This window comes from Protomyctophum bolini, assembly GCF_963924005.1.
Source record: "Protomyctophum bolini genome assembly, chromosome: 17".
Lineage (NCBI taxonomy): Eukaryota > Metazoa > Chordata > Actinopteri > Myctophiformes > Myctophidae > Protomyctophum > Protomyctophum bolini.
This window is the reverse complement of record NC_137878.1, coordinates 39,992,267-40,003,722: the sequence shown is the minus strand read 5'-3', so window position 1 is coordinate 40,003,722 and position 11,456 is coordinate 39,992,267. Positions and strand designations below refer to the sequence as shown.

At 44.4% G+C, this 11,456-nt stretch overlaps 1 protein-coding gene across 1 annotated transcript in view; it reads left to right on the top strand.

Annotated features, from left to right (window-relative positions):
- The window catches only part of fabp3 (fatty acid binding protein 3, muscle and heart), a 14,447-nt gene extending 3,203 nt beyond the window's left edge, over positions 1-11,244 (top strand). The window contains exons 2-4 of the mRNA XM_080786875.1: positions 1,872-2,044; positions 8,513-8,614; positions 10,528-11,244. Of these exons, the coding sequence (XP_080643001.1) occupies positions 1,872-2,044; positions 8,513-8,614; positions 10,528-10,578 (326 nt within the window). The 3' untranslated portion in view covers positions 10,579-11,244. The remainder of the gene's footprint in view (positions 1-1,871; positions 2,045-8,512; positions 8,615-10,527) is intronic.
- Positions 11,245-11,456: the final 212 nt, after the last annotated feature.

Here is an 11,456-nt window from a genome sequence, read left to right as displayed (position 1 = left end):
ATTTCTCTAGTGAGGATCAGGAGAATTGTCCTCACAATGTCCTCCACGTCTCGAAGTCTACTATACTTGAAGTTGTGGGGACATTTGGCCCCCTAGTATTACACACACACGCATGCATGCACACGCGCACACGCACACACACACACACACACACACACCCCCCAATCACACCAACAGGCTCAGACGTGCAGTCAGGTCAAATGGACTTGTGTTTTGTTTGAAGAACATGCCACGCTGGAGGCTGTGAGTCCTGATAGATCAGATCGGAGACAGGAGACAAAAGGGCAAATCGATGTCGGAACTGTGTTGAACTTTTGCCTAAAAACGTACTAATTGCAGGTGACGCCGGATTGATTGTCGTTTAGACGTTGACTCATCAGGACAACGAACGAACGATCGAGATTTGCTATCGACGTTTACGAAGCGATGAATTGGACATGATGATAATGCAGGTTCTCTGAGGCAGAGCTTCTCAAACTTCCTAAAGGGATAGTTCAGATTTAACTTAAGCTGTATGAAATACTTGCCATTAATATAGTGGTTGCAACTGTATTAATTGATTTCCCGAGTCCCGTGGTGGGAGTTTTGCTCTGGTTTTAGTGAATATTAAGTATTTCTGGTCATTTTGTGGGGGTCACTGGGGCCACGCAGTAAAAGTAAATTAATCCACAAAACGAACGTAGTTTGTATTGTTGATCTATTTCAAAAAGATTAGCGCGACTGTCGTTCAACTTTGACCCCTCCATCACATGGAACAATTTTTTGGGCGTAGTGATATGCACACAAAAAACATAGTTCTGTGTGATAGAGGGGTAAAAAATGAACGAAAGTTGCACTAATATTTTAGAAATTGTGAGCTTGTAGATCGGCTATTTGCACTAATTCTTAAAACATTTTTCTAATTTATGGAATTTTTTAGATTTTTCTTGGATTTCTTCATGAAATTATTATTATATTATTAGCATTTTTTCCCCCTAATTTTTTTAAATAATAATTCAAAACAAAATGTAGACACAAAAAAAGGGACCCACAAATGGGTCCCGCCCCCGCCCAGTGTGCTTAACCCATTCTGACCGGGAACCCATTTTGGTGTTTAGCATCATGTTATGCTTTAGCTATTGAAAAATAGCAGATCTACAAGCTCGTAGCGCGCCACTCGGTGGCGCGCTACGAGCTTGTAGGTCTGCTATTTTTGAAAAATCGAAGAACGACTGACATTTTTTTAGAATCTGATCTCGGGTCAGAATGGGTTAATCAGACCAGTGTGTGTCCAGTGGAAACCTCGTATGAATCTGATCTCAGGTCAGAATGGGTTAAAGTATAAATAATGGAGGTTTTTACACACAGCGTTTAATTTCCCTAATGGGTCAATAATAGCGAGGGGGAAAAAGCTGAATGTTTCACCTGATGTGTTGAATAAAACATGTGGACCGCCGGGTGGCGTTGCGTTAGGTTGCATTACCTCACCCAGCTGTCTCTCTCTCTCTCTCCTCTCTCTCTCTCTCTCTTCTCTCTCATCTCTCTTCTCTCTCTCTCTCTCTCTGTGGGGGGCGGAGGTGGCTCAGGGGCCGGATGGTAACCGGTAAAGGTTGCCAGCTCGAACCCGGCTTCCCCCAGAGTTAAAAGTGTCAAAGTGTCCTTGAGCAAGACTCTAGTCTGAACCTCCTAATTGCTCCTGATGTGCTGGTTGGTGCCTTGCATGGCTTCCTCTGCCATCGGTGTGTGAATGTGTGTGTGAATGGGTGAATGAATGTAATGCACAATCTATGTAAAGCGCCTTGGATAAAGGCGCTATATAAATGCCTTTTATATTTACCATTTTCTCTCTCTCTCTCTCTCTCTCTCTCTCTCTCTCTCTCTCTCCCCCCCAGGTGTGGGCTTCGCCATGCGCCAGGTGGCCACCAAGACCAAGCCCACCACCATCATCGGGTTGGAGGGGGACAACGTGACCGTCAAGACCCAGAGCACCTTCAAGAACACCGAGATCAGCTTCAAGCTGGGCGAGGAGTTCGAGGAGACCACCGCCGACGGCAGAAGGTCAGGTGAGACTCGGGACGTGACGGGGTCGGGGGGTCGGGGGGGGTCGTCAGACCGGGACGTTGGGATCCTCCACGTATAGTTCAGAGGTCACATGTGAGACAAATATATGAGCTGAATCCCCCAGGCGTAGTTTGGAAAACCTTTTGACATGTTTCATGTTTAGCTAAGCTGCACCGTGTGGACCAGAGACCAAGTTAAACCCAATATGCTGTTGACTGGGGGGTTCCCCAGAGAGCGTTATGACAGGGAACTCATGTGTCTCTCAGGGGGCGTAGCTGACCATTTGGTTTGGTTGCCCTACTCGGATATTTGTGCTGCCCCCCGTCCCCCCCCATCCTGACGAGAGCGTTGCTATTCCTCGTTCAGATCGGCTATTTTTGCGGTTTGCGAGGACGGACGCTCCTCATTACGCGGCGGAGCCGCGGAGAACATTGTTATGTCGGTCGGCGTGGCAATTTTTTGCCATTTTTTTATTTTGTTGCCCCCCCCCCCCCTGTGCGTGTTGCCCGGAATCATACCGGAAGTTATGTGGGAATGCCCCCTGAGTGGCAAAAAAGTCCTTTCTTGATTGTATTAAACAACGATTTCTAACTCACTTTATGCATAAACAATGTTTAAACTCACTTATGCATAAACAATGTTTAAACTCTCTTTATGCATAAACAATGTTTAAACTCTCTTTATGCATAAACAATGTTTAAACTTTAAACTCTCTTTATGCATAAACAATGTTTAAACTCTCTTAATGCATAAACAATGTTTAAACTCTCTTTATGCATAAACAATGTTTAAACTCACTTTATGCATAAACAATGTTTAAACTCTCTTCATGCAGGGTTAGAACACACCCGCTATACTTGGTCCAATCCCAGTTTTTTTCCTTCTTCTTCAGCCCAAAATCCCATTTTGCCTAAAATAGTTTTTATCAACAAGCACTCACTCACCCACCCCAGGGTCTCATCATTCGTCTGAACATGTAATCAATGTTGATTGATTGATGGTTCACTCCAGAATAGGGACACTTAGGGTTCATGTCAAGACAAAGTCCCGTTAAGACAAGTCTTCTGCCTGATTTGATCCCACGGTCGTCTCTTAACCCATTCTGACCTGAGATCAGATTCATACGAGGTTTCCACTGGACACACACTGGTCTGATGAACCCATTCTGACCTGAGATCAGATTCTAAAAATGTCAGTCGTTCTTCGATTTTTCAAAAATAGCAGACCTACAAGCTCATAGCACGCCACTCGGTGGCGCGCTATGAGCTTGTAGATCTGCTATTTTTCAATAGCTAAAGCATAACATGATGCTAACACCAAAATGGGTTCCCGTTCAGAATGGGTTAATATTGTATTCATTCATTGCCAATTATCCCCATCCCCCTAAGGAGGGAGTTGATAAGACCGCCATGTGTCTCAGATGAATGACATGGTTCTGTTCAACTGGCTGGCAGTGAAGAACCACTTCACTGCCAGGTGAACAGAACCACAGAACCCAAACCTTTTCATGTCAAGGACCCCCAAAAATTGACACTTATATTAACCCCCTTAGAAAAGATATATATGCCAGGGTCCATGAGGGACCCCCACAAGAGAATATGTTTACGGCTCAACCCGTTTACCCCAGTTTGACCTGCATTAGGCTACGGACCCCCATTTAAGTCCAGACCCAGACTTAAATGGCACTCTGGTTAGAGACGCCACTATTCATTTAGTTGTCAAAGTATTTGTATACTATGTGCAATACAGACAATAACTTGAATCTGATCTAATCTAATCTTAATGGCATTTCTATCTCTCGGGATCCCCAATTTTTTATATTGTAAAATCAATGTTAATTTTAACTCTTGAATAGTGAATAAAATGTAAAAAATTGTACCCTCTCAGAGTTAGACTAACCCCATAAGGACTCCTCACTCAAACTATCATTTAGCTGGTGGACCCCATGGAACTGGGGGTCCTCCCCGGACCAGGGCCAAATTAGCCATTGGGCCAATGGGGCCGTGGCCCAGGGGCCCTTGGCTCTCTGGGGCCCTTCGGGGGAAATCGGACCGCTCTGTACTGGGTTTGAGGCCCTGTAAAAAAGGTCCTGGAGACCTTCATTGGCCGTTGATTTTGTAAAATCTAGGTCAGAATGTTGATAAAAACACGAATAAGGCACGCTATGGGGCCCCAAAAAATGTACCGGCCCAGGGGCCCTTGTGGCGGTTAATCCGTCCCTGCCCCGGACCCCTCTTTGGGAGCCAGTGGTGTAGATGAAGGATTCTTTTCACCTGGCAGTGAAGAAGAGGGAGAACACAATGTCCCCCCTGGCCACTGAACATGGCAACCTGACCACTGAACACTGAACAGCCACCTGTCCAAGTGTCCAGGGTTGCCATGTTGGCTTGTTTCCCCGACAAAGTTGGCTTGTTTTTTTTTTTCTCCATAGTTGCGTTTTTTTTTTCTTCCAGGTGGCACGACAGCTTGTATTCAAAAAGTATTTCACTAATTCAGTGGTTTTCAACCATGAGGGGATTCAAGGTGGGTCCCTAAACGCTCAATGATGGACAGTTGGTAACCAAAATGTATCCTTATTAGATCTTTGTACTTTTATCTGCATTACTTAACTCATTCTGACCTGAGATCAGATTCATACGAGGTTTCCACTGGACACACACTGGTCTGATTAACCCATTCTGACCTGAGATCAGATTAAAAAAATGTCAGTCGTTCTTCGATTTTTCAAAAATAGCAGACCTACAAGCTCGTAGCGCGCCACTCGGTGGCGCGCTATGAGCTTGTAGATCTGCTATTTTTCAATAGCTAAAGCATGACATGATGCTATAACACCAAAATGGGTTCCCGTTCAGAATGGGTTAATGTAGGCCTACAAGAAGTCTACACAATTAGATGTAATGTAAAAGAATTGTTATGTTGAACGTTTTCCTGCTATTTCTCTCCTAATGGTACCAAATACAGCATGGGAATTGTAGACAAAATCTCATCCGATGATAACGAAACATTCTCTAGTTTTGGGGTCTTTCTTGCGAGGCTTAAACTAAATCCCATCAAATGGTGGTTTTTTCCGTGGGCTCAAATTCCAAATAAATAAATAATGGACCTTGATATGAAAAAGGTGGAAAACCACTAAAAGTGTCAAAAGTAAATCACATCACGTACTGTATATATACAGCCATGTTTGACGGCCAAACTATTTGACCCTCCTCAGGTGGAAGGTCAAATTTGTTTTGGCCCAAAAAAAACCTTACTGGACGTGGCGTTCTGACACTTTTAAGTAAAATACATTTCGGCGCAAAGCTGCCCAGTATACTTTATCTTTATTTATTTTTATTTTTTTTAACAAGATTTTTTTAGCCCCCAGTATTTATAGACCAGATGGATAAGGCCTTTCATTGGTCTTAAGGGACATTCAGCGCCACACGGTAATAAGGGCCCGAAACAATACTAAAACAAACAATGTTGATTATGATGCTAATTATGATGATGGTAATCCCAGATGGCCGACATTGTGTCCTTCCTTCCCTTCCTTCTGTCCTGTCCTGTCCTGTGATCGCTGTCAGGGTTGCCAAGAATGTTAGGACGGAACTGTCGGAGGAGCCCTTTTTTCTAAAAGTGCTCTCCGAAGCGCCTGTCATTCTGCTGTTGGTACTTTGGGGAGACGAGGAGGAGGAGGGGGGTGGGGGGGGGGTGTTGGGGGGGGTCTCGGGGATGGTGAGGTCAGAGGTGAGGGGTGAGGTGTCAGGGACGATCAGTCACCGATTCCCCCCCCCCCCCCCCGCGCGAACCGAACCGTGAAATCAGAAGCCCAATGAGGTGCTAACTTAAAATTGTATGCTTGGAAAAAATGTTTGCGGGGGTATTTTAATTTGGAGGACGGAGCGGAAAGAATGTGGGCTGAGGAGGCGAGAGAGAGAGAGGGGGGGGGGGGAGAGAGAGAGGGGGGGCAGAGAGGGGGGGGGATTAAAGAAAGAAAGAGTTGAATGATGGCTGCTGGAGAGGGGTCAGCGGGGGTGATATGTGAGGACAGACAGACAGAAAGAGAGAGAGAGAGAGGGAGACGGGTCTATGGTGCTGCTGAGCTGAGGAAAACTGGTCTCGCGAAACAAAGCCTCTCTTGTTGGAACGGAGCCACTGGCTCCAAACGCACCCTACCTCCTCGATGCATCGACATCCTATAAATCACAGTGAGAAGGAAGACCGTACCGTAGTACCAACCACACACATGTATACCGTACGTTTAAAAGCTGTCGGAAACCCCTCGTCTTAGAATTTTTTACTTTTTGTGTTTGGTAAATTAACGGCCCTACTTGTCTTGAACACAAGACTACAGTGTCGCACAAAAGCATCGCAAGTAGCAGATCCGCAAGCTCCGAAAGCGGGGTGAAGCGAGCTTGTAGATCTGCTACTTTTGCTCATTTTAATCCTGAAATGTACGTTTTTGTTACATATGAGGATTCCAGTGCCCGTCAGAGACGATATAGTATTTTTTTTTGTGCTGTCCCATCATAGTCGAATAATCTGTTAAGATAAAGAGAACTTTATTGTCCATTTAAATCTGACATCAAATAGAAAATTTCCCTTGACAGTCGGTATACAACAATAAAAACATTACATAAAATACACAATGGATTAAAAAAATACTTCATGAAGTGCATTCCCACATAACGCAGCAACGGTGATCATGGTCTTAGTTGATGGAGCTTTTGTTGGCTCACCCATTTAGGCCTGACGTCGAATTAAAAAAATATCTTTCTGACCGTTTTCTGAAATACCTCCTGTTTCTGTATCAGTGGTGCTCAATATTTCATGATATGTAATTGGCCACCGACCCCCATCTGAAAATATGTTGTTCCAGGAACCCCTCGGAAGCAAAGATTTGAGTTAAAAACGTTGGCTCTGAAAGAATATACATTCAAAAGATTTGTGCCACATTTTCACGATTTTTCAAAAATAGCAGACCGACAAGCTCATAGCGTGCCACCGAGTGGCGCGCTATGAGCTTGTAGAGCTGCTATTTTTCAATAGCTAAATTATAACTGTTTAAAACACAAAGGGAGCATAAAAGAACCATTAATCATTATTTTATCCTTTTTCTTTTTTTCCCCCCTCCATACTGAATGAATTATCATTTGACAGATGATCAACACATGTCTTGTAAACTCTGGCCATAACGAGGATCAAATGAGGTCACTCACATCCACATACCATTTTTAACGACGGGTGCTGAACTCGAGCAGAGGTCAGAGGAAGGCAGAAAGCTGCGTTCGCACACACACCATCTCTCTCACACACACACACACACACACACATACACACACACACACACACACACACACACACACACACACACACACACACACACACACACACACACACATACACACACACACACACACACACACACACACATACACACACACACACACACACACACCATCTCTCTCACACACACGCACGCACACGCACACACCGTCTCCCGAGTCCTGTTTAACTTTATTGTGACATAAAGTCGTAAAAGGGAGAGTGTGCAAACTCATCGCTTTGCCTTTTTTAAACTCCGGATATGGCCGTATAATAATTCTACCTAGTCTTTCAACAGCCAAGTTCTCAAACAATCCTCCTCACCCAAACCTGAAAGGGCCGGTCTCTGTAGCACGATTGCAAGCAGCAGACACAATTTTACAGTTTTGATTTAAATCGACTATTCGGTCAACAAATTACCTCTCAGCCCAAGTACGTTTACAAGATTTGGGCCAATATTGATTCTCTCTTTTTTTTTTTGTGTGTATGAGTAAGTAAGCCCGGCCGAGCCATGAGGCCCAAAGGCCACGAGCTGCTGTTTCTGTAGCGCGAGGCAGCTTGATGTACAAGTACACCCAGTACACCGCCTGGACATGGCGCTACACGATTCTTTTTGATGAATTGAACAATGTGGACCCTGTTGTAAACAAGTGTAATGCTTAATTGGGTCGTCCACTCACAGTTAACAGTCTTTGTATTGAGTTTGTTCTTGAAATGTACTGTAATTCTGCAAACTGTTCAGCCTTAAATAAATAAAGGCCGTTTCCTCTTTAACTTTTAGAGCCCGGATCTCCTGTTTTTAAGGAAGTGGTGCAACCACTTCCTTAAGTGACTATGTGTGTCTCTGGGTGGCTGGGTGGGTGGCTGGGTCTGAGCACGAAAACAGCATGGTTGTTTTTCACCACCTGTGCGCAACACACGCACATATTAACTGTATATATGATGTGATTTCGGGTGTGCCAGTACAGTACAGTACAGTAGAGGGTACAGTAGAGAGACCCCCACACGGTAACTCTGTCATTTCTCAACCGTTTCGGACGCGGGGCGGCTCGCCCCTTCTATTGATTCTCTTTGCTGTCTCTCTACACGAACATCCGTATGACCGTCTGTGTCTGTCTGAGAGCGCTGTGAGTGATTTACTGTCTCTTTGTCTCTTGTTTTCCTGCAGTCTTTGGTCTCGGTGGACGGTGCTAAGCTGGTGCATGTCCAGAAGTGGGAGGAGAAGGAGACCAGTTTGACCCGGGAGGTGACCGGAGACAACCTTACACTGGTCAGTACTATTAACACCATGAGACAACCTTACACTGGTCAGTACTATTAACACCATGAGACAACCTTACACTGGTCAGTACTATTAACACCATGAGACAACCTTACACTGGTCAGTACTATTAACACCATGAGACAACCTTTACACTGGTCAGTACTATTAACACCATGAGACAACCTTACACTGGTCAGTACTATTAACACCATGAGACAACCTTACACTGGTCAGTACTATTAACACCATGAGACAACCTTACACTGGTCAGTACTATTAACACCATGAGACAACCTTTACACTGGTCAGTACTATTAATACCATGAGACAACCTTTACACTGGTCAGTACTATTAATACCATGAGACAACCTTACACTGGTCAGTACTATTAACACCATGAGACAACCTTTACACTGGTCAGTACTATTAATACCATGAGACAACCTTACACTGGTCAGTACTATTAACACCATGAGACAACCTTACACTGGTCAGTACTATTAACACCATGAGACAACCTTTACACTGGTCAGTACTATTAACACCATGAGACAACCTTACACTGGTCAGTACTATTAACACCATGAGACAACCTTTACACTGGTCAGTACTATAATACCATGAGACAACCTTTACACTGGTCAGTACTATTAATACCATGAGACAACCTTTACACTGGTCAGTACTATTAATACCATGAGACAACCTTTACACTGGTCAGTACTATTAATACCATGAGACAACCTTACACTGGTCAGTACTATTAACACCATGAGACAACCTTACACTGGTCAGTACTATTAACACCATGAGACAACCTTACACTGGTCAGTACTATTAACACCATGAGACGACCTTACAATGGTCAGTACTATTAACACCATGAGACAACCTTTATACTGGTCAGTACTATTAACACCATGAGACAACCTTACACTGGTCAGTACTATTAACACCATGAGACGACCTTACACTGGTCAGTACTATAATACCATGAGACAACCTTACACTGGTCAGTACTATTAACACCATGAGACAACCTTACACTGGTCAGTACTATAATACCATGAGACAACCTTACACTGTTCAGTACTATTAACACCATGAGACAACCTTACACTGGTCAGTACTATTAACACCATGAGACAACCTTACACTGGTCAGTACTATTAACACCATGAGACAACCTTACACTGGTCAGTACTATTAACACCATGAGACAACCTTACACTGGTCAGTACTATTAACACCATGAGACAACCTTTACACTGGTCAGTACTATTAACACCATGAGACAACCTTTACACTGGTCAGTACTATTAACACCATGAGACAACCTTACACTGGTCAGTACTATTAACACCATGAGACAACCTTTACACTGGTCAGTACTATTAACACCATGAGACAACCTTTACACTGGTCAGTACTATTAACACCATGAGACAACCTTACACTGGTCAGTACTATTAACACCATGAGACAACCTTTACACTGGTCAGTACTATTAACCCCATGAGACAACCTTACACTGGTCAGTACTATTAAGTTACACCATGAAGCCCAGCACAAACCGTCTGCGAACGCCGCGCGTCAAAACAGCCGCCTCCGTTATTCTCAATGAACCCTATATCCCACACCGGCTCCGTCCAACACGCGTTCACGCCTCGCCTGACGCTCCGATACGCCACCGTTCTATTCTCCAGGCGTTGCCGCGTCTCTGTGCACCCGGTGTGTGTGTGCTGGGCTTGATGCGACCTTTATTACACTGGTGTTTTTAGGGCGAGCTTTCCAGTATTCGTCCGTGAGGGGGTGGGACGGACGGACGGACGGACGGGTCTCTGTTCGTTCCTTCTCTCTGTGGCGTTTGCTTTCATCTCTGTCTCTCTCTCTCTCTCTCTCTCTCTCCTCTCCACAGACACTCACTCTGGGAGATGTAGTTTCCACACGCCACTACGTACGTGCGTAACTACGAACACCCGAGTCCTCCCGAGTCCTCCCAAGCACATCGATACCCCGACCCACGTCAGCCAAAGCCTGTACCCTCTGTCCCCTCCTCCATATCACCTTCCTTGTGTCCCCTCCCTGTCTGTCCCCTCCTCCATATCACCTCCCTCTCTGTACCCTCCTCCTCCAAATAAAACCTTCCCCAACCTCTGCTCTCTGCACCCCTCCCCTCTCCCCCTTTTTATGGATGAATTCACCCCCCCCCCTCTCTCTCTCTCTCTCTCTCTCTCTCCCTCTCTCCCTCTCCCTCCCTCCTCTCCCATCGTTACACTGCCGTTCCTCTGTGTGAAACACTGAATAAATTCCACTGATTTTGTTTTTGTTTTTGTTTAGAAGAAGAGGAGAAAAAAAAGGGAGAAATAATGCCTTGTGTATTATGGGTTTATTTTAATTTTATAAATGCCTTTCTGCATGGTGCCAAACGGCGGTCTCTCTCTCCCCCCGAGGGAAGGGTCGTCACTAGAGTATAAATGGTTGTTTCAAGTTTTGTTTTATTATTTTTGTTGTTATAATGTTATACAATATTTACATGTTTTTTTGTTTTTTTTTGCCCTCGAGTGTTCAAATGTGGCTACGGTTAAATGTGTAGGGGAATGATAACTTGAATAAAAAAAAATACAAAAACACACTTAAGTCCCAACTTTCACGTTTTTTTTATCAAAACCATTCCAACTCGTATACACACTGGCAGAATTCTTGCTTGGCGAAATGTGTGGTGAGTCATGAGTGAGTCATTTTAGACAATCTGTATCCCGTCTGGTTTTTGGTACTGTAGCTATTTGACTTTTTGTTTTTTTTAGTAAGATATTTTTGGGGCTTTTTCTGCAGCAAAGATCGTCA